The 23,971-nt window shown below is 46.2% G+C and overlaps 1 protein-coding gene across 1 annotated transcript in view; it reads right to left on the bottom strand.

Moving 5' to 3' along the window:
• Positions 1 to 241: 241 nt before the first annotated feature.
• Positions 242 to 23,971, bottom strand: part of STRA6 (signaling receptor and transporter of retinol STRA6) — a 48,044-nt gene continuing 24,314 nt past the window's right edge. Inside the window, exons 7-17 of the mRNA XM_036736010.1 lie at positions 19,709 to 19,776; positions 19,185 to 19,261; positions 17,909 to 17,970; positions 15,947 to 16,109; positions 11,612 to 11,687; positions 8,594 to 8,727; positions 5,688 to 5,805; positions 5,412 to 5,513; positions 3,332 to 3,495; positions 1,304 to 1,453; positions 242 to 720 (exon numbers count right to left, since the gene is read on the bottom strand). Of these exons, the coding sequence (XP_036591905.1) occupies positions 542 to 720; positions 1,304 to 1,453; positions 3,332 to 3,495; positions 5,412 to 5,513; positions 5,688 to 5,805; positions 8,594 to 8,727; positions 11,612 to 11,687; positions 15,947 to 16,109; positions 17,909 to 17,970; positions 19,185 to 19,261; positions 19,709 to 19,776 (1,293 nt within the window). The 3' untranslated portion in view covers positions 242 to 541. The remainder of the gene's footprint in view (positions 721 to 1,303; positions 1,454 to 3,331; positions 3,496 to 5,411; positions 5,514 to 5,687; positions 5,806 to 8,593; positions 8,728 to 11,611; positions 11,688 to 15,946; positions 16,110 to 17,908; positions 17,971 to 19,184; positions 19,262 to 19,708; positions 19,777 to 23,971) is intronic.

Genomic DNA, 23,971 nt, shown 5'->3' on the forward strand with positions numbered 1-23,971 from the left:
AGGCATCTGGGACTTGAGGATGGGATTCCTCTGTGTGTGTATTACATATATATGCATGCATGTATGTACACACACATATATGTGCATATATAGGTGCATACATATGTGTATACACATATACACACATACACATATACACATACATTCATACATATACACATGCACACATACACACATACATACAGACAGACACACATACACACATATACACATACACACATACACACATACACATATTCATTCTAGGAAGCTGAGGATGCTGACATTTGCCAGGGGTCACATCAAATTAACAACAGACAAAAGCTGATGCATGGTGCACCATCAGCATACAGAAGCTGTTCTCCGTACAATCTCTCTAGGTGGGAGGAGACCAGCATTCCTCCAGAAAGGAACTTCAAAGCAATGACTTTGGGAAGAATCCAGGAGGAAAGAGGGAGAGGAAAGAAGGAAAATGTCAGCGAGGCTCCTGCCAGGGACCTCCCTGGACAGAGACACAAACAGGCGGTTCCTTCTCCTTTCCCCTCCTGGCTCTGCAGATTCATCAGGGGTTGGGAGGGCTGGGCTGACTCCCATTGGCCAGAGGACCAGCCAGCGTTTTCTTCCGGAAGGCCAGGAGAGATGGATTATGGATAAGGGTATAGGCCAATCCCCAGCGGACCCGACTTTGTTTTGACTTGGTGGCATTCCTGGCCGGGTTCTTGGTCTGCAGCAAATGGATCCCTGAAGGAGACAGAACCCCACAAAACATTGAATGATGCTGATTCCCTTCTCTCCTGCCCTTCCATGGGCCCTGTCTTCCTTACACACCCATCTCTCATTTCTCCCAGAGCTTCCTGAGACTTGGAATAGATAGGACCCAAGACAGAAACATCCTTGCTGACAGTAGGAGGGATTGACTCATGGACAGCTTAGAGACCTTCTTGTAAAGTTCCATAACATGGAGCTCAGATTTTCCAGTGTGTGCCTTTGGGATCTGTGCCAGTAAGGACTGACGTAGAACATTTCATTCTTTAGGTGAGCTAAAATATGGAAGAGGAGAGGGTCTCCCTCCGCTCTGTCAGGACTCACTAAGGGCAGCCCTAGCCAGACAGCCAGGGCCAGAGTAAGGAGGGGAGAAATCTACAGCCAGACACAGACTTTCATAGTATCCTCCCAAAGTACTGCTAAGCAGCCAGGGGGATGACCCAGAAGGAAGAAGGCCAAGGAGAAAGCCCTGGGATAGAAGAAGGCAGGAAGCAGCAAGGAAACTCTTGCTCTCCTCCCAGGCTGGGGACAGGGAAGTCAGCAAGCTGAAGCATCTCACCTTCTTCTACATCACTTGGTCTGAGAACAGCTTGGGCTCCAGCCAGTCCCCGGGAACCAGGTAATTGCAGGAGCAAGAAACAAAAGGCTCTCATTGCTGGATGTGACTGGCTGACCTCCATCTTCAAGTAATAGCAGTAAGTGCGATAGCCTAAGGGAGGAAAAAAAGCAAAGGGGATGAAAAGCCTGGCTAGGGAGCTTGTACAAACATGGGCTGGCTCACACACAAACACCCTGTGCTCTCATCTAGGCGGGCTCCACATGCCCAGCATCCCCCTTAGTCTTTCACTTGGCCTACTGGAGAAGCCTTCTACATGGTCTTCCTACCTTCCATCTGTCCCCTCTCTGATCTAGTCTCCATAGAGCTGCTGAAATAATTCTCCCAAGGCACAGTCTGACCACACTACACTCCTGCTCCAAAACCTTCATTGGCTAAAACTCAAACTTTGGAATTGAAAAGGGCCCCAAGCTACCTTTCCAGCCTTTGTTCAACTTGTTCCCTTTCTCCCAGACAGCCTGGATGACTGGGTATCATCCGAACCTGTACTCCCATGCCCTTCTCAGTACCTTTCTGTAAGTCACCATCCACCCCTGCCTGTACATGCCTTCATCACTTCTGGCTCTCTCAGAAGACTCCTCTTCCTTCTAAGTTCAGCTCTGGAACCACCTAGTGAATGAGCTTCTCCATTCCCCCAGGTGCTAATGCTCCCTTCCTCCTCAGATCTCCTGGTATAGATCTATCTGTACCAACTCACCGAAGGTCACTTCCTTGAGGGAAGGGATTTTTTTTAATCCTTCCTCTGATCCCTGCCCTGCCCCCATGGCCTTGAACATGAGAGATGCTTATGGTGATGACAGAATTCTAACTGAAAGGAACATTAGAGAACATCTAGTCCAGTCCCCCCAATTTACAAATGAGGAAACTGAGGCCCCGGGGATAAAGGGAATTAAACTAGATCCCACAGGCAGTGAGAGGCAGAGCTGGGATCTGACCCCATTATCCCACACACACTGCTTGCTAAATTGGATTGAATTCAATTAAACATACATACACAGAGTGCCTAGTAATAATAAGAGCTCGCATTTACATTCATACAATGCTTTCAGGTTTGTAAAGTACTTAATGAATATGTCCCCCACAAAAACTGTATGAGATGGGTGCTATTATTATCCCCATCTTACAGATGAGGAAACTGAGGCAGATAACTCAAGTGACTCACCCAAGATCACCCAATTAGTAGGTGCCCAAAGTGGGATTTGAACTTGGTCTTCCTGACTCTAAGTCCAGGGCTCTGGTTACTATCTCACACACAAGTAACACACACACACACACACACACACACACAATCACTGACGGTGCTGCCTTATCCTCAGTGTGCACACATGAAGCACTCACATTGGCTCCTTTCACTTGCAGCATGAGTAACCCTACATAGGAATTACATGCATAGACAGGAAGACTTCTCTGTGGCCCAGCCACACACTAAGAAGGTACACAGGCTGACTCTTTCACAAACAGCATGGAAGAGCAGAGAGAACACTGTACCTAGAGTGAGGAAAACCTAGATTCCAATCCTGCCTCAGACAGTAGCAAGATGTGTGACCCTAGGCAAGTCACTCAACCTCTCTATGACTCAGTTTACTCATTTGTAAATTTGATGGTTGGGTGTAATGGCCGCTAAGGTTCCTTTAGAAATTTGTGATCCTATGAGCCACACAAAATGTATGTGCTCAGACAATCCATCTCATAGACAAGAGCACATGCCCCGCCCCATGTGTGGAATGCACAAGCCCACAAGGCTTTCAGGCTGGCTGTGCAGGGCATAACTCTGGTTTTAAAGGAGAAAACAGTTGCAGAGGGGGAAGGGGCTTGTTTAAGGCTGCACTTAGCCTGGTGGGAGGCTCAGGGCTCTTCCTTCCCCTGATGCCTGTCATGCCCCCCACCCCATCTAACCTCTCTTCCAGGCTCAGTGCCCTCCCCCACCTTGGTAGCCAGTGACCTCAGATTCATCCCCATGGCTGCTCTTACCTGGGTCCAAAGTGTCCACTCCATGGGAGAGCAAGCTGAGGTCCAGCTGGCAGAAATGGATGATGTTGTAGAGGGTGGAGATCACCATCCGGCAGATACCCACCATGATGCCCACCAGCACATTAACGGGGAAGAGCAGGAAAGTGATGGCATATAGAGCTTTCCTAATGGGGAGGGGACACAGGAGAAAGACTGAAGAAGGGGCTGGCCTCCCTTCCCTTGGGAAAGCAAAATGACAGCCACAGAGAAGTGTGTCTGTATGTCCCATGCTGGCCTCCACTCCTAGGACCCTAGAAGGCTCCAACTGACCCTGTCACAAAAAGAGTATTTAACAACTCCACCCTCACTGGGGTAGGAGATGAGCCACCCTCTCCCACTGTAATTGAGGAGGCTGGAAGGAACAATGCTGAACCCAAAGAGAAGAAGCTTTCATGGGGACATTTAAGGCACCATGAATGACAAGTAGAGAAGATATTTCTGGATAACAGGGACTGTATTTCCATCCTATCATGGAGGCAGGCACCAATTCTAGATATAAATAAAGATCCTCCTGTCTAAGCCTGGGCTATCTGAGAGAGCAGAGAAAGGGAAGAGGAGAGAGAATAAAGCTTGGAATGGGAGTCAGGAGACCCAGGTTCTAGAGAGGAGTCTCCCATTCACTCTCCACGGAACCCTGTTTACACAGGGTCCACATCAAGACCAAACTCCTCAGCCATTTAACTTCTCTGGCCTCAGTTTCCCTATCTGTAAAATCAAAATAATTATACCTACCCCTCCTACTTCTGTGGGCAAACCACCACAGTACTAGGATTTTGCACTACAAGGGTTCTTAGAGATCATCTAGTTGGACCCTCCCATTTTCCAGTTGTGGCAATTGAGGCCCAGAAAAGAGATATGACTTGCATAAGATCTCTCAGTAAGTTAATAGCAGAACTAGCACAAGAATCCAGGTCTTTCACTCCTTATTCAGTCTATTTTTCCTTACCCCCTCAATAATAGACATGAAAGCACAGGGTAAAACTCTAGAGTGCTATACAAATATAAGAAATAATTATAATTTTTATTATCCAAAAAATGAAAAAGATAAGGAAAGGCAAAGAAAAAATGGGAGAGAGAGAGGGAAGAAAGGACGATTAAAAGGAGAGGCAGAAGGACCAAGGGTGAGATGGAGAGAGAAAGAGAGAAGGATAAAAAGGAAGAGACAAATAAAAATAGACAGAGGGAAAAGATGGGGAAAAAAAAGATAGGGAAAGATGGAAAAACTGAGGGAAGGGGGAGGACAGAGAAAGGGGAAGACACAGAGAAAGGGGTGGAGGAGAAAGGACAGATAATTTTGCTTTGTCCGATACTATTTTTGTCTTGCTTTTTTTTATTCACCTGATGCATAATAAATTTTGTTCCAGCTTGTCATTTTCATTCTGTATGTCTACTTTTTAGATGTTTCTTGACTACAAGGATTGTTGAAATAGACAAAGGGGGAGGGAGGGAGCAGAGAGAACAGAAAGGGGGGCAAAGATAGAGGGAGAAGGAAGAACATATTGAAGGAGAAAGAGAGGAGAGCATGAGGGAGGGGAAGGGAGGGACAGAGAGAGGAGAGGAAGAAGAAGAAGAAGAAGAAGAAGAAGAAGAAGAAGAAGAAGAAGAAGAAGAAGAAGAAGAAGAAGAAGAAGAAGAAGAAGAAGAAGAAAAAGGAGAAGGAGAAGGAGAAGGAGAAGGAGAAGGAGAAGAAGGAGAAGAAGGAGAAGAAGGAGAAGGAGAAGAAGGAGAAGAAGAAGAAGAAGAAGAAGAAGAAGAAGAAGAAGGAGGAGGAGGAGGAGGAGGAGGAGGAGGAGGAGGAGGAGGAGGAGGAGGAGGAGGAGGAGGAGGGAAGAGAGAGGGGAGAAAGGGAGAGAGAGAGAGAAAGAGAGAGAGAGAGAGAAGGAGAGACAGAGAGAGAGAGAGACAGAGAGAGAGAGAGACAGAGAGAGAGAGAGAAAGGGTCAGAGAAGTGAAAGGACAGATAAATTAAGGGAAGCACAGAGAGGGAAAGACAGAGAGAGAAAGATAGAGATAGTAAGAGAGAGAAGTGTCGCCTCCTTACCTGTTAGTCAGTTCTTGCTGGCCATGATGATTCTCCAGGAAGGCCCAGCGAGCAGCTAGGCTCTGCAGGATCACAGCCAGCACCAGCGTGAGCCAGAAGGGCCTAGATGGAAAGCAGCCACAGTGATCAAGCCAGGGCTGGGGAAGGCCAATGGAAAGGTGCCACCCGGGGCCATCTTGGAGCCAAGCCAGGGAAGGCCAAGCCAAGGACCTGCAAAAGACCTGGCTTCCCCAGGGTCCCCAGGCCAGCCCAACCCAGTCTGGCCTGCTCACTCACCACATGCTCTCCAACATATGGAAGAGTAGGAGATTCCTGCCATATAGGATGGGTATGATGACCAGAAAGGTGAAAACCACGAACCCAAGGAAGAAGATGACCTGCTGCAGGAAGAGCCCTGCAGGGAGCAAAAGAGGCAGAGTCAGATGTGCTGGGACCACCGAGGCATTGGAAGCCAGTCATGCTTAGTCATGCGCAGGGCTCCTGGCAGGTGCAGCAGAAATGGAAAAGGCAGGAGCAAGTCCAGCCCAGTCCCTAGGTCTGTCTCTGCCTAGCTCAGCAACCCTGGCCAAGCTGCGTCCTCTGTCTGGGCCTTGGTTTTCTCATCAGCTTCAGGAGGAGAGCACTCCCTGCTCTACTCTCCTCCCAGTGTTACCATTCTGCCCTCTTTGGGCTCCTCAAAGAAGCAGCAGTCACCTCCGGGGATAATAATCACCTCCATAGAGGCAAAGAGTGTGAGAGCACTTTAAATATTTTAAACTCTATAGACATGGCAGGATGGTGACATGTTCTGGTAGCTGCCTTCCTAAACTTCTTCAAACTCCCTTGGAAAGGTGTTACGTATTCATACACACACATATATAATTGTTTTGTATCATTATATATTAATATATTATTGATATATTAATTTATTTAAAATGAGATCCCTTTAAAAAGGTGAGTATATATTATACATACAAATATATTTAAAATGAGATCTCTTTAAAAAGATGAGATAAACAATTTTTAAATGAGATCCCTTAAAAGATGTAAAATATTAACATATTTTAGAGTCCTTTAAAAAGTACACATATTTTTATATATTTTAAATGAAATAACATTAAAAGATAATTTGATTTATCTGTCTCTATGTACGTATACATGTATAGAAGATGCTTAGGCACTTGCTTCTGGGAGAATTGTGATGAATCGGGCGTAAGGGAAGTGCCTTGGAGAGACGGGAGCACATGTAGACATCTTGTAACTAGTGTGGACTGGTTAACTACATGGTTGAGAGGAGCTTTTTTCTAATTGACTGTGGGGCTGGAACTTGTAACTGTCCCACTAGTTTGAGCTGCCATCTCTTTTGGTGTCTTCCTGGGGGATCTGAGTGACTGTTTTGCCTACAGCAGGTAGTGAGAGAGTCTTGGGGCCTTTTCCCCGATGCTAACACATGGGCCTAAGAAGTAGGCTTTGGTCCTTTTGGTCCTTTTCCTTTGTTTCTTTTGCTCTAAATGAAGGGAGTGGCATGGCACAACTTAGTGAGTTGGGAAGGCCATCATGAGGGCACTCCAGTAACCCGGAGTGTGGGTTCCAGAATGAATGTTGCAGCTAACCCAGCGATGATTCCCAGAGGAACAAAAAGTCTTTTAGACCCAGGCCAGCAGAAGCTGAGATGAGTATTCATCAGGAAGTCATGCCACATCTAGACATGAACTTGGTGGGATCTATGCTATGTATGAACTGAGCTAAGTTGTGAAATCAATCCCCCAGATACAAAGTAGTACATGACCTAGAGATGTTGGAGGAAATGCTCTTATGTTTGTTCTTTCTATATCTTTGGAGTCAATATCCTTTTGTAAGCAAAGATGAATTGATTTTAAGTGGTTAAATGGGGGCAGAGAAAGGGAATAAGCATTTATATAGTCCCTACTATGAGCCAGGCATGGTGCTTAGTGCTTTAAAAATATTCTTATAACAACCTTTCAAGGTAGGTGTGATTGACATCCCCGTTTGGGAAGTGACTTGCCCAGGGTCACAAAGCCCATAAGTGTCTGAGGCCAAATTTGAACACAGATCATTCTGACTAGGCCCAGAGCTCTATACACTGCACCACCTAGCTGCCATGGAGCCAGGACACCAGTTACTGGTCACTAACAAAGCTAATGGGGACTGGAGCCAGAGTTGGTAGAGAAAACAGATATCCCCAATTTCTCAGAATACTCTATAACCCTGAGGGGGGAGATGTAGCCTGCTAGGCCTTGGGAAAGGAACCAGAACATACTTTTTACAGATATAAGAACATACACATACCTTTTAAAGGGATCTCATTTTAAGAATGTAATATGTAATTCATATGTAATCTATATGGGTTTATATGTATAAACACATGTGTATGTGTCTATTTTTTTGGACTGGATCAGTAGTTTCCTCAGTGTATGAAGCACCTAGCGAGGAACATTCTTCACAAATACAAGTCTTCACCTTTTCTGCAAAATACAGAATTGCCTGGACCACCCAGAGGTTAAGTGACTTTCCTAGGACCACACATATGGTCAGTATATGTCAGCAGCACATTCTCCATCACCACCACTGGTACTTGTTCCACTGTAGGCAGCCCTCAGACTTCATACAAGCCAAACTTGGGGCTTAGGGAGGGGGATAATGGCTGGCCCCACATTGTAAATATTCCTTTACCTTGGACCTGTCACATGGTGGTTTCCATCTACCAGGTCCCAGAGTCAGATGGACCCCTTCCAAGCCAATGCGCACCCATGAAGCATCCTCCATCTCCTTGGCAATCACCATCCCCCTCACCTGAAATTCCTTCTCCCTCCCTTGCACCCAGATCGCCCTAAGCTCTGCTCCCTCCTCCTTCAGGAAGCCTGCCCTGCTCAATCTTACCTACAGGGAGTCCTCTTTCCTTTGGCATTCCATTGCCCTATTATCTTTATTTCTCATTTGGCACTTAGCACACACTGCCTTATAGAGTAAGTTCTCTAATATTTCATGTAAAATTCAAGAGACAGGGAACATCTTCTCATCACGTGCATAGTGTAGTTTAGCACTGAGCTAGGCACGGGATGGGGAGAGGGAAAGTGAAAAGGCTCATTGATAGGGCCTCTAACAAACCTCTCTCCCTTCTTCCTCTTCTAGGGAAAGAACTCAGTGATGCCTGAAGTCTAGGGAGGAAGGGGGTGGCTCACCAAGGCAGACGAAGGCTGTTTGGTAACCCGAAAAGCTCATCCAGCAGAAGATGGCCGTGGCACTCAAACCCTGCTTCTGCAGCTGGGGGCATCCATCCGGAGTGGCACCACAATGCCGAGCCCTCAGGTTAGCTCTGTTGAGGAAAGAGATTGGGGATCTGGTCGGGGGGAAGCAGGGAAAGGGGAGCAGGAGAGGGCCTCAGCCCACCCACTATTTGTCTAGCTCAGTAAGAAGAGAAAACCTGTGGGTATTAATTCTGGGTCTGCCCACAGTCTCTGCCCAGCTCCCAAATACCCTCTTACCCTGTACCCAGGAAGCTCCTCCTGGGCTCCCCAAAGAAGCAACGGTGGCCTCTATGAATAATAATCAGTTACATTCATGGAGTACTTTGCTCATTCAAATTTTTTCTCTCCCAGTAGTATTGTGAAGGAGGCAGTGGCAGCAGCAACAGAAATATCAGGTATTTGTTTGGTGCTTTGAAGTTCAAAAACTACTTTACAGATGTCAAGTAGAGTCAACAAGCAATCATTAAGAACCTACTATTTGCCAGGCATTGGGTTAAGGTCTAGGGATATAAAGGAAGGCAAAACAGCCCTTGCCATCAAGGAGCTCACAGTCCAATGAGGGAGATGACATTCAAACAATAATGTTTGCAAGATACATGCAAGAAAAATTAGAAATAATCCCAGGGGAAGGTGCTAGCATTGAGGGGGACCAGGAAGGGCTTCTTGTAGATGGTAGGGCTTTGGCTGAGACTTGAAAGAGGGAGGGAAGCCAGGAGGCAGAGATGAAGATGGAGAGCATTCCAGGCACGGGAGCGGGAGGAAGAAAAGGAAGAGTCAGGAGAGGGAGGAAAAGGGAGGGGCCCGGTGTCACTGGGTTCCAGAGGGATGGAGGACCAGCTAAGGGGCTGATGTCACTGGGTTCCAGAGCACTCAGAGGGAAAGAAGGTATAAAAAGACTCAAGGACCAGCAGGGACCCAGGTCGCCAAGCGTGCTGAATGCCAAATGGAATTTTATTTTCTCCTGGAAGTGACAGGGTGCCACTGGGGGTTATTGAACAGGGAGTGGTCAGACTTGAGTTTTAGGAAGGTCCATTGGACATCTGTGTGAAAGGCAGACTGCAGTGTGGAGAGTCTTGAGGCAGGGAAGCCAACTTGGACCAATAGTCCAGGAATGAGGTGATAGAACCTTCTGTTCTTATTTGATCCCCACAACAACTCCAGGAGTCAGGCACTACTACGAAACCCATTTCACAGATGGAGAAACTGAGGCAAACACAAGTCAAGTGACTTGCCCAGAGCCACACATCTTGTGTCTTGGGTAGAATTCAATATCAGGCCTCCCCAACTCTAGTCCCAGTGCTCTATGGACCAGGTGACCTTAGAAATTTTCACTCTCACAGATAAGGACAGATATGAGGTGAGCTATACTGGGGTTACATAGCTAGTTAGTAGCAGAGCTGAGACTTGAACCCAAGGCTTCTGACTCTAAGCCTGGTGTTCTTCCCACTGCACTATACTTCCCCTTCAGGAATAGGAAAGATCTGAGCAGAGTTGTTTCTAGCATTTTGGGATTCTCAAATAAACTCTTAAAAGACAAATTCAATTAAGTGGAAAGAGAGAAAAACCTTGAGGGGAGACCTCAGGACACAGAGTCCCCTGACTGGAGACCCCAGGACACCATGAGGCCATTCCTGGAGTAAAGAAAGGGATGGGAAGGCCAGAGAGGAACTCGCCTTGGTTATCTCTTCCAAGGGAGGAAACTCTCCATCTGGTATCTTTTTATTTTAACCAATTATTCTAGTAAACTACTAGTAAACTGAATTCAGGTGTTTCTACCTAGTGAAGGAATTCAGATAATGTCAGGGTCCTTGGAATTTCAGCACGTTAGAAATAAAGTCCTAATTGCCTCTTCCTGATTACAATTCAGGTTCTAGGACAGAAGTTAAGAGGCCAAGGAGGAGGAAGGAACACAGGTCAAATCCTATTAACTCTAAGAAGCTAACCAAAACTGGCATGTTTTTTGTAGCTCCAATGATGCCTTCTGCCTTGGTCTTTACCCCTGTAATTCATCCTGTACATGCAGACACAGTAACCTTCCTAATAATACACACATAACTACCACTCTTCTCTAAAGTCCAAATCAAGTCTCAATTCCTTACTCTGACATTCAAGGCCCTCTGCAATCTGGCCCTGACCTTCCTCTCCAACCTCCCCTCCCTCTACGCCTGCACTCTCCATTCCAGCCAGACTGATATCCTCACTACAGAGTAATAATTAGCAGCTGTGGCATCTGGGGCAAGCAACAGCAAACCTATCATTAAACAATCTTTGTAAATTATGATATGGAATTAATACAAGAAGCAATTAAAACAAATTCAATTGAGTGGGAGGGGAAATTAGTTACTACAATGGGCTATATGCTGTTGAAGGACTGTATGTATTAAAGTTGTGTGCCCTATACATTTCCACACCCTAGGAAAAAGCCCCTATTGCTCATCCTAGTTATAGCTCTACTTCACTGACCCCTCCAGCTGCCATGCCTTTTTTTATACCTCTGTATATTTTGCTTACTCTATTTTCCTCCCTTCCCCACCCTTCACCTTCTAATCTCTAAGACTCTCTGTATTCAAGTCCTTCCCAAAATTCACCATCCTGCCTTTTCTAGGCAGTCTTCCTGATCCCCCTTTGTGCCAATGCCTGCCCTCTGTGATTATTTCCAATTTATCTTGTTAAGTTCCTGTTCTTATCAGCATTGTAGGATCATAGATTTGGAATTGGAAGTGGATTAGAGATCATTTAATCCAAGTGACTTGTCCAAGGTCACACAGGCAGTAAGTGATAGAGATTCACACTCCAGGGCCGTGACTCCATATTCATCCCTTTGACCGTTGTCCCATACCTCCCTCTAAGCTCTCAGGAGGTCAGAGAGCTTACACCACTCATTCCCTTGGGCCAGTCCCATGGGCCAATTGGATCCTGCCCTTCCCTCTCCCTATGCCATACCACACTCACCTGTGTGTCACCATCGACCTTGTCAGCATGAGGAAGGTGAGCAAGCAGGACAGGACCAGGGCAGAGACATAGCACACTGGAAAAAGAATGGGCCTGAGGGTCAGCAGCCAGAACCAAAAGGACAGTGACCTGAGTGAGACCTCCCCTATCCATTGACCTAGGCTTTCTCTCCCCAGCAGGAATGGCTTCCATAGGATTTGTGTCCCTTGTTCAGGGATGGCCATTATCAGTAACAGCATCAACTCTCAACTGCTAATATATGGATCCAGTTGGTGGATTACACATAGTGAAATGTCCAGTCTCTGCCTGGCTGCCCCATCCCAGACACTCCGCCTTGTTGTCCATTGGTGTATGCTCAAATAATGCCAATCCATTCTAGTGTCAGCCTGAGCCAAACAACTTAGAAAGATGTAAAAATCAAACAACCTCCCTTCCCCCCACCACAAAAATCCTTATAGGACACTTTGTGAAATCTAAATTTATATAACTATTTGCCACTGCTTTTTCTACATGAGGATGGGCAGTTAAGTCCCTTGTATAGACTATACCTTCTAGAATATATACAATGTTTACAAATCTTTATTACTTATATGTCATATACATTTTGTCTTCCATTAATACAATGGGTTGTCCCAGTATTGAGGTGACCTCGGTTCTCAAATGCCCAGCCAGCACCAAGTACAACCTGGAGCAGGTGCCTATGAAACCAGAGGGACTTCAAGTGTGGACTCTGGGGATGGGCCCACCCACCTAAATGTGGAGAAATTTCTCCTCAGTGTGGTTGCAGGGTGAAGCATGACAACCCTCAGAGAGCATCAGTTAAGGCAAAAGGGCCACCATCTGTAACAGCGGAAGGAATGCCCCTGCCAGGGAAGTCCAGGGTCTTGAAATATTTCAGTCAATGTTTCTGAGAAAGAAAGGAAGGGACAGAGAGATGGGAAATGAGAGGCACAGAGAAGGAGAGACTGAGAATGGATATGGGACACAGAGGAGCGATGGTTAAAGATGAAACACTAGCTAATATTTTCAACAGGGGAGAAAGCACATTTTCCAAGTTTGCTATTAATAAAAGCCACTCATTTAAGCCTCCATGTTTTAATTATAAGTGGAAAACTTTTGCTAAAACTGTACCTTCTCTATGTGTATCTAGTCTGCATCTATACATATATCTATAGGTATCTAAATTTATATGTATCTATATCTATTAATCTGTATCATCTCTATCTGTATATGTATTTATTTACATATGAATGCATACACAAATACAGACTATACATACATACATGCATATGGATATATACATATATATTGCTTAATGAATGAATATATAGCCAAATATGTGTTTCTGTGTGTGTGTGTGCATGCACAGACATCTGGCTATATATCCATTTATTAAGCACAATAAATATTTACTACTATATTACAAAGCAAGTCAGTGTAACATAGTGGATAGAAAAAGGCCTCAAAACCAGAAAGACTTGGGTCATGACACATGATCTCTCAGTTCTGTTGATGAGTATTTAAAGGTTTTAAAGAAGATGCCAACTGATATTACTACAGGATATTTCCTTATCCTGGCATTCCCTTTGCCAATGAAAACATAGGTTCACTCCCCATCCTATGCAAAGTACTGTTGTAGGTGCTACAGGGAACCCAAAGGGGAATAAATCGTAGTTTCTGCCCTTCAGAAGTTTAGTCTAGCATGGGAGAGAAGACCTGCTCACAAGGAATTCTAACCAGCAATTCCAGGCTGGCCATGCTAAATGTCAAATGATTGAGACAGATGAGAAGCGTTTGTAAAAGAAAAGCAGGTGTCTTCAGGGCCCCTTGAGGGCTGTCTGGATGACCCTGGGTTTATGGAATGTCTAACTCTAAAGTTGCATATCGTTTGAACTGTCTTCTTGAGGGAAACTACCTAAGGTAGCAGGAAAATGGGAATATGGGGGTGGCATGTCAAAACGTTCCCTGGTCACCATAAGGATTCCTAATTGGCTGAAAGTTGGCCTGGGATTGTAAAACACAAAAACAAACTATTTTTGGACCAGTCCCAAAGGGATGAAGTGTTCTGGAGAAGAGTCATTTTCACTTTGTGCCTCATGGGAAGAAGACATCTAAGTTAAGTCTAGAGAATCACGGAGGTTGAAAGAGGGCTGAGGTCTCAGGGAACTTTGAGCTACCTGTTCAGGACAGGTCAGTAAATATAGGTTCAGGATAGGTTAGCACTATAGGATCATTCTTTTCTATGTACCTCTGATTGCCTTACCTTTCTAGATTATGTCTGAATTTATACATCGTTCCCTTTGTCAATGAACCTAGGAAAAGCCCACTAGTGGTCTGGTATGTTTGCAAAGGGAGGAAGAGGACATGGATGCTAGGAATGGATGCTGGAGTCAGGACACCCAGGAATGGTGGCAGTGGCAGAAATGGGACAGATGTCCAGTGATCTGAATACTTCAGGTCTTTGTCCCCAAGGAGCCAAGCTGGCTCAAAGATTAGGAAGGCCAAAGCCTTGGTCCCTTGACAGTTGAAAGACCAGCAGGGTTTGCTTACAGCAGAGAAGACTCTCTTGGCAAATGGGCAGAGTTAAGCTGAGATGGTTCTGGGAAGGAATCAAATCCCCTGGGAAACTGAGCTCCTCACTAGACTCTCTTCTTTGGACAATTCCTCCCTTTCTCTCTCCTCCAGGAGGTGAGAGGAAGGAGAGAGATCACTTTGGACTGGGATAAATCAACCACAACTAACTAAATAACCTCGACAATGGGCCCAGAAGCAGTTCACCTATTTGATTGTTCTTCCCTGTCCTGGACACTTGGTCTGCAGGTATGGTGTGTTTTTAAAGTGTAATCCCAAGCCCTGGCCCCATACATTGATGCATCTGCTAGAAAATCGCAGGTTAGCATTGGTACCTGTTATGCACCAGCTCTGGAGAAAGGGAAGGGAACCAGAGAGGAGGGTGAGAGAAAGGGAGAAGAGAAGAAGGAACATAGTCTCTGGGAGGGTAAGGGGATTTTTGAGGGGTGTGGGATTAATAGTGGAGAGAGAATCTTTACAACATGGGAAATTCACTCTATTCCCATCTACATTAGTAAAAACACCATCACTAGGTGTAAGGGAAGCCATTAATTGCAAGGACAGGGACAATAGCCAACAGCTATGGGAGCCTCTAGTTAGGCTACAGCAGGTCTGCTCCTGGCCCAAGCCCCCCACAAGTCACGTGACTAAGATGAAATACCATCTGCTCTGTTATAGACAAGCTGGCATCCCAGTGCACATGCCATCTGTAGTGTGGCACCATCAACTTGAGCACCTCCCCCCTCTTTTGGAGTTATCATTGAATGTTGGTCCCTAATACTTGGACCATAAGGCTTTTCTTCTTTTCTCCCCTAGTGCCAGATAGATGATGCCTGCCCTAACGCACCCCTTCTCTGCAGGGTTCAGTTAGGTAACTTGAGGTCAATTCCGAAACATAGCTTCATCATCACTTCCTCTGGAGGAGCACAGCCCTTAACCCAAGACCAAAAGAGTCAGCTGTGAATAAATACTCCACAATATAGACATAAGGGGAAAGAGACCCAGACCCCCTGCCAACACTAGCAGCCGTAGCTGTGTTCCTTCTTCTATATATAATTAGCCCAGACATTTTTATCCATATCCAATGCCACTCACTCTCACCATAGCCAACTGCTCATCCAAGACACTTTAGCTCCTTTCTCACTTCCTGGTTCCTCTAAATACCCTAACAGAAGTGCTGGTGACATCAGCCTCCACTTGTGTCTTCTCTTTGCTATAGCTCTAACTCTATGGGAGAATCCCAGGGAAATCTCCCCTGTCCTCTAAAATCTGCCATCTGGGCTGCCTCTGCATGGCCATTTCTGCCATGCTCTGTTCCAACTACTCTCCTGAAACCCAAGAGATTCAGGGTGAGACAGGAGGCTGGACAAATGAAGAGAGGCTGGGTCAGGAGGCCATTTGGAAAAAAAAAGGCATAGGGAAGGAGGGATGAGGAGTCCTATAGAGTCCTACATTGAGGAACAACTTTTCCTTGGTTGGTTCCAGGGCAATCAACAGGTCCTGATCCCTTAGACGCACGCTCCATTGGATGAGTGAGTCAATGACATTGGAAAGGGTGAGGGAGGGAGAGTAGAAGACCTCCTCTGGTAGTCTTTGAAAACTGAAGGGCCATTGCCCACCATGACAGTGCTGCATCCAAGAGCAGCCCCATCTTGCACTTGGATCTTGAGACCCTTGCCTCTTGAGACAAGAGAATGAATGAGATGATCCCCGATTCCCCTCTCAACCCTAAGCATCAAATCTGGAATTTCCCAGTCTCCTCACCTTCTAAAGCCCATAGGTAATACTTCACCAGCTCCATCACTTCTGATTTGTCTTCTGAGAGGACCAGCCCAAAGCCAGCCAGCAGATAGGTGACTTCTTCCGTGATTCCTGCTCTGGCCTTTTGAAGGAGGGGGACAAAAGCCACCAGGAACAGCAGGGCCTCCTGGTAAGCAATGACAACATTATCTTGGTCTGGCCCTTAGGATTTTGTATAGCACTACAGGCTCATGGGATGGTCAAAGCTCATTAATTCACACCCTACTAACCCATGATCTATGATCATCTCCTCCAGGGCTAACCAGAAGTCGATCTCTATATTGTTAACCAGAAATTTAAAAAAAAGGAGAATCTGTCGATCATCAATCATTGACTAATTAGAAGGCTTTCTCTGTTCATGAAAGTTGGTCCCCAACTACAGCATATCTCTCTACCAGAAAGCAATTTTTTATCCTAGGAGGAGATCACTGCATGTATTTGAAAGTGTTAACACCCGCCAACTGTTCACTTCTCCACGCTGGCCATCTGGGCCTCAGAAAATCCAGATTAGAAGGCTCTGACTGTAAAGGGCTTTTTGAGGACTCTATTTAGGGAAAAGTGCCTATCTGTTATGAGGGTGAACTAAGTGTTGAGATGAATTGTTCTTTCTTTGTAGTGATGATGTGCATGAATTGTGATAGGATTTTTATTAGTTCTTTTTCCTCTCCTCCCCTGAGGCAAGGGGAGCAGGAGATAACTCCCACCAGTGATTAAGGAGCAATTAAGAGGCTTCTGGTGGTGGAGGTGATGGTCCCCTTGCACTCTGCCCTGGTCAGACCATACTCAGAGTATGTTCAGTTCTGGGCACCATATTTTAGGATGAACATTAATGTGTTGGAGGGCAAACAGCATAATGAAAGGCCTTAAGACCATGCCATGGAGGGATCTATTGATGAAATAAGAGATATTTAGGCTGGAGAAGAGAAGTCTCAAGAGGATTATGACAGTTTCCTAGCATTTATATAACACTTTAAGGTAATCTCATTTGCTCCTCCCAATAACCCTGAGAGGTAGGTGTTATGATTATCCCCATTTTAGAAATGAAGAAACAGGCTGAGAGAGAGACTCTGACTTGCCCAGAGTGTCTGAGATAGGATTTGGATTCAGATCTTTCTGACTCTAGGCCCAACACTCTTCAAGTATTTGAAGGGCTCTCATGAAGCAAAGGAATTAAGTACCTACTATGTGCCAGGCAACATGTTAAGAAGTTTACAAATATTATCTCATGTGGCAGAAATTTGTTCTGCACAGCCCTAGAAGGTAGAACTATGATCAATGGGTGTATGCTACCAAAGACAGATGTAGGCTTAACATAACAAGAATAACAATCATAGGATCAGAGTGTTGAGAGGAAGCACAGTGGCCCCCAAACTCTAAAGGAATCCCCATTTTAACATGTCTCACAATGGTTGCCCTGCTCCTGCTTAAAGACCTACTCATCCAAAGCTGAATGGACTATTTCAGGACATAGTTGCTCTGCCCTCCTTGTAGGTCTTCATCCAAAGTCTGAGTGACCACTTCTCAAGGATAGTGTCCAGGGGTGGGGAACCTGCATTCTGTGAAGTTTGGATTTAGTCAAAGGGCTGCACTTAAGGACCTAGAAGGCCACGTGTGGCCTCAAGGCCTAAGGTTCCCCAACCTTGGAGACAGAATTTTTGTTCGGGTATGAGTTGCTGAGATTCTGTGATTGCCTGAGTTTGAGTTTATGACAGCAAAACAGCTGAATGAACTCAGGTCATGGTGCCTGGGGGAATCAACTCTTGTTGGTAAAAAGTTTGTGCTGCTTTCCTCCTGGAGAACGGCATCTCCTTAGGGAATGGGGGGGTGGAGGTGACTCCTTGTAGAGGAATGAGGTAGGATGGGGGTGGTGAGGACAAGGGGTACAGATGACAAGAGAGCATAAGGGTGGGAGAGCAGGGGGTGTACCTGGTAAACTGTGATCACTGCCAAGGCAGCTGAAAGGATGAGCTTCAGAGGAAGCCGGAAACCTGCAGTGCCCAAAGGAAAGGTCAGAAAGGTCAGAGCCTACTTTGTATTCCCAGAGGTCTACTCCTCCACTGATCACACAGGCTCAACCCAGAGACCAAAATACCTCTGGCCCCTCTAGTAACAGGCTCTAACCCTTGCACCGATCTGCCTGTGTTCCTTAGCCTAAGGAGAGGGAGTAAGTTGCCAAGGTCACATTGGTGGTAAATGGCAGACAAAGGACTTAAATCTAGATCCTCTGACTCTTTATGTTAACCCCTTAGCCACCATTCACCCGAAGTCCTTCTCCAGCATCTCACAGTGACATGGATGTGACCTCGGGTATTAAAGGACACATCAGAGAAGGGTAAGGTCTGAGCCATGCTCCCAAGCTGGAAAGGATTCTGTGGAAGACCCTCAGAGGGGAAGGAGCTTATTTCAAGACTCATCAGTCTCATAAGGATAATGATAGTAGCACTGGAGCATCTCCTAGGCCTTGAGACCTTCCTTCCGTGAGCCCTCACATAAACCCATCACCCTTCTGGTGAAGGCAGTGTTATTATCTTGTTCTGATTGGACAACTGGGGCTCAAAGCCAAGAACCAATCTCTATGTCTTAGGCCTTCATTACCTCTCCCCACTTACCTGCTGAAATCCTGCCCAGCTCTTCCAGGAAGTCTTCCTTGATCACTCCCTTCTCCCCCCAACACACAACACACTCATACAGCAAATGATCTATCTACATTAGTCTTATCTAAACTGTCTCTCTTAATCACCTCCCATGGGACTCTGCATACAGCAAACACTTCATAAATATTTGTTGAGTAAGTAAATTTGTTGAGTTAAGTAAAAGAAGGAAAGAAACCAAGAATCTGGATAACCATTTAGCCACACACCCCTCACCACACCCCCCCCCCGCCCCCACCCCACCCCCCAAACTGCAATAGCCTCTGCTGACCTCCCTTCTGCATTAGCAATACTCAGATTGGCTCCAGGGGTGGGAGGAAGCTCCCCATGATTTGGAGGGGGTGGTTGGGAAGGGTTGGGGGATCCATTAAGGAAGATTGGGTAATGCCCATGTCTAGCGTAGCAGCAGCTCATTCCCAGATGGCTTCTCTGAGAAAGCCAAAACAGATGGCTTCTTGAGGCTGGAAGCAGAGTGGGGGTGGGGAGGAAACCAGGCAACAAGAGTCCTCCAGGTACCATCAGCTAACCACCCCTCCCCAAATATGCAGTACCTCGCTGTGGAATGTAGATGTAAGAGAGGAAACAGAACAAGACCCGAGTGGGAAACCTTGGATTGGTCACCATGGAGCTGGAAATGAGAAACACAGACAAGGATGGCTTGGCTAAAAATGAATTTAAAAAAAACAGTTCTAGGGGACAGAAAGGCCACACTCCTGGTGATCAGTAGAACTGGGGGAGTGGTGAGCGTGTGCCAAACTCTGCATTGGGCACTCTCGGGGGAGACAGAGAGAAAAGACTCAGTCCCTTTCCTCAGAGATCTCCTGGTACAATAGGAGAGACATGGCCCTTTCTTTAGGATCCCCCCACACACATATACGCACCCCAAGTCTGATGGAGTAGAAAGATCCTCATTAGATTCTAGGTGGAGACCCTCAATCACTCTGGACAGAAGCTCTGTCCCCACTCAGGCTAGCACAGCCCTCTGAGCTGCCCCCTCTCTCAGCTCCTCCACTGGGGCCTCTCTCGATCCCCACAGAGATTATGGGGGAGATGATGGAAGGTGTAGACTCTCTACCTGCTTTTTGACCTCTTCCCACTGAGGACATGCCTGAGATAGTCTTCATAATAGCTTTCCTCCATCACCTGCAGAGAGAGCACAAACCAACAAAGGACATCACCTGGGTACAAAACGGCTAAATGTCCTTATTATGATGAGTCTTGGAATTTTCAAAAGTTATGTCATTGCTTCTTTACGTTTATTCTCTAGAGGAGCATCATGGAAAGAGTACTTGATTTCTCAGGTTTCCTCCAGGTTCTGTTCATTTACTGGCTGCCCAGCTATGGTCAAATCACTTGGCCTCATAGTAGAGACGGGCATAACAAGTGTACTTCCATTTCCCTCTCCACTTCCTGATTCCATTCTGGATCTGTCCTGACCCCAGCTGAGATTACTGGCCATTTGAAGTGACTGGCCCAAGGTCACAGAGACAGAGAGTAACAGAAGCAGGATTTGAATCCAGATCCTATGACTTCCCAGTAAGTGTTTCCCACACCTTTTTAGAATCTGGGAGTGACTTCGGGATCTTGATGGCTGCATCAGTGAAAGTCAAGCTCTCACTTAAGCTCCCTAACTGGAAAGGCATCTGGGACAGAGCTTCAATAGACCTGCCATCTGAGGACCAGCTTCAGTAACTTGAGGACAGGATCATCCCCAAAAGGTTGGAAAGACAACTGACACTTGCCAGCCTCAACTTGGAACAGCTGGAGAAAGGCGGTGCTGATGAGACCGGGGAACCTAGGATGTATTGGGGAAGGAGCCGGAGGCAGTTCAACTTAGTGGGCAGAGTGCCCACTACTTCTCCACACTGCTTCCCATCCCTATCTATGAACAGGAACAAATAACTGGATTTCTGTAAGCCCCAGTTTCTTCATATGAAAATGGAAAAAAATGCCTACTTCTCAGGACTGCTGAGAAGATCACCGTAGATAATGTCTGTGAACCTTTGCAGACCTTAAAGGGTTTTATCCCAATGTCAATTGTTATGATGGGGAAAGCAGCTTAGTGGATAGATGACCAGCCTTGGACTCAGCAAGACTTGAGTTCAAAGCCTTCTTTGGACAAAGAATAGCTGGGGGCGGGGGGGGGGGGGAGGGGGGGCAGAACAAGCAGGTCACTTAACCCCTCGGTGCCCTAGGCAAGCCTTTAAAACCATAAACTACAGGGAGGAAGTCTATCTTTATAGTAGAGGAATTTTTCTATTCAAGGAGTTCCATACAGTGATGATATAATAGATCTGGTATTCCAAAGAGATTTATTGATTATTATGGTAAAGAACACATTTGACTATATCACTCCTCCCCACCCCCACTCCATTCAAACCCCCTCCCCCCTCCCACCCCACCCCCACCCCCCACCCAGATCAAATATTTGTTTGGCTTTTCAAGCCCTTCATCACTGGTCCCTTTCCAGTCTTCTTACACCTTATTCTCCTTCACAAACTCAATGGATCCAGTGACACTGGACTCTTGGCTGTTTCTTGAACAAGACACCCCACCTTCTAATTTGGAGTATTTTCACTGACTGTCCCCAATGCCTGGAACTTTCTCCCTCCTCATCTCTGCCTCCTGGCTACCCCAACTTACCTCAAGTCCCAAACTAAAATCCCATTTTCTCCAAGAAGCCTTTCTTAGTCCTCCTTCATCTTTTTATCTTTCCCCTGGAGGTTCCTCCCAATTTATCCTGTGTATATCTTGTCCATACATAGTTGTTTGCATATTATCTCCCCTATGTGTGAGTTCCTTGAAGAAAGGAACTCTTTGCTCTGTATCCTTAGAACCTAGCAGCACCTGGCACATAGTAGGTACTTCAGTGATTGTACCTGATTGATTGATCGATTTGGTCAAGTTTCATTCATCAGCAAGCTGGTGGGGGAAAGGTCGTCCAAATTAGGAAGTCATTTTGAAAGTCTACCAATCTTAATCTTTTATTCCTTTCAAGTACAAAAAAATCCGAATTCACGGCAAACAAGGTGTTTTCATGGCTAACAAATTTTGACCTCTAGACATTATCTGCTCTTTCCCCCAGCCTTTATGCTGAGATTCTTCTCAAACTGAGGGAATCCTTTTATTTTAGTCCCTTTTGTAAGGGACTCTACCCCAGGACAAGCCACCCCTGGCCAACAGTTACACATTCAACAGCCCCGGCTGCCAGATTTCTTCTTGGTATCTATCTATATCAAGTCCCACCCGCTTCTGCTGTTCACCCACCCCCTTCCTGCCATGAGCGTGAAGGCCGAGGCTGCTCAGATGAAGGTGAGTCAGCCTCCTGTGGGAGGCCAAATCTAGCTGCAGGACTCAGTAGCTGGAGCAGAGAGTTAGGCAATGGGGTCATTCCGGGCCTTATGCTCTTGGCCTGGAATATCTCCACTGGGACCAGGCAAGAACACCAGGCTAAGAGGATTTGGTAAAATCCTGTTCAAACTTTTGCTGTTGGGAACTGCCTGGGGCCCACAGGGTGGGTCCACTCCTCTGTCCGACCTGGCCCCTTCGCCCCCAAATCAGGAAACAAACACATGAGCTTATATAGTTATTGCTATAACCCTAAACGTGCCCCTACCTCCCCTAAGCACCTCGTTGCCATAGTGAAAGGTCAGGTACTGTAATATGGGCCTGAATAAGGGACTTTGAGGCCTAATCCTCTTGTACTGAGGGATTTATAAGTGGGGATTTTCTTTCCCTTATGGATCTGGAAGTAAATAAAGAAAGGGAAGAGATAAGGAGTCCTTATTTTCCTCTGGAGCAGGAAAAAAAGAACTCCCCAAAGAAGACCCCAGAGAGGGGCTTTTATATGGTTCAGAAGCCTGGAGAAAGGTAATACCTACTCTGGGACACCTGGTCCCACCATCCTCTACTCACATCCAGCACCATTGTAGAGTCATCCTCTAGGCTTACTCACTCCTCTCCCCCACACCCCAGTAGCATCTGTCCTACCTCTAAGACATCTGTTATGTCCATCCCTTCCTCTCTGCTCCCAGCCACTAGCTGGTTCAGACTCTCATCAGCGTAGACCTAAACTAATAAAACAGACTCCAAATTGTTCGGCACTGCAATCAGTCTCTCCAACCCACCTTCCGCAAAGTTAGCTAATTAATGGGGTCAAAGCGTAAGTCTGACCTTGTTTTTTATTAATTGACTGATTCATATACTCTATAGTTGGCCAGACCAGTCTACATGTTTTTCCCTGTAGACAACAATCCATATCCCTCCTCCAAGTCTTTGCACAGGCTGTGCCCTCTACCTACCTGGACTATTATCTTGCCGCAAATCCACCTCTCAGAACTCCTCACTTCCCTTGTAGGATCAGCTCAAACACTTCCTTCAAGAAGCCTCTCCTGATTCCTCCCTTCCCCCACCTCCCATTGTTGGTGCGATCCTCACCATTCTTGGGGAAATTATCATTTATTCATTTGGCCTATACTTTGTGTTTATTGTCTTTCTGCAGGTTGTCTCAGGGCAGATTGGAACTCCCTGAGGGCAGGGGCCCTTTATTTTGGTCTTTGTTAACCCCAGCCCTGACCACAGGGCCTAGCAAAAGTGAGAAGTGCCAGCTGACTTGACTGGACTCAAATCACAAAATGACCTTGGATGGTCAAGGGGTCAGTTCCTCTCCTCTCTGAAAGACGGTGGTTCTGTACAGTCAAAGTCTGATCTAGAACCCCAGAACCCCAGACTGTTAAAGCCTCTAGGGACCCCAGGGATCACTTGGTCCAGACCCTTCATTTTATGGAAGAGAAACTGAGGCTGAGAAGGGGCAGTCAGAATAACAACAAAACAGCAGCCACGGTAATAGTTATACCCATAACAGTAATATAGTAATAGTGATAACCGCTAGCATTTATAGAGCGCTTATGGTTTGCAAAGCCCTCTGTAAACACGGGGGAAAGGTAGTCCAAATTGGGAAACAGTTTGAAAGTCTGCCAGTCTTAATCTTAGCCTCAAACTGACTCTGGGTGACAGGTGCTGTTATTATCCCAATTTTACAGATGAAGAAACTGAGGTGGAGACCCGCTCAATGATTTTGTCCAGGGTCACACAGCTAGTAAGTGTCTGAGGCAAGATTTGGACTCAGACCTTCCTGACTCCAAATCCAGGACTCTAGCCACTTAATTTTAAGGCCAATGCTCCATGATCTTGATGGGGTACAGGCTCTGGGAACCCCCTGAACTCTCCTTGAATCTTCCCACTTGATCCTGTGTTTGCCTGAGGCTATAAGCCTTCCATTATCTCTATGCCCAATTCTCCCCTTAACCTAGCCTAGTCCTCCCTGGTCTGTTATCTC

The sequence above is a fragment of the Trichosurus vulpecula genome, chromosome 8 (assembly GCF_011100635.1).
Source record: "Trichosurus vulpecula isolate mTriVul1 chromosome 8, mTriVul1.pri, whole genome shotgun sequence".
NCBI lineage: Eukaryota > Metazoa > Chordata > Mammalia > Diprotodontia > Phalangeridae > Trichosurus > Trichosurus vulpecula.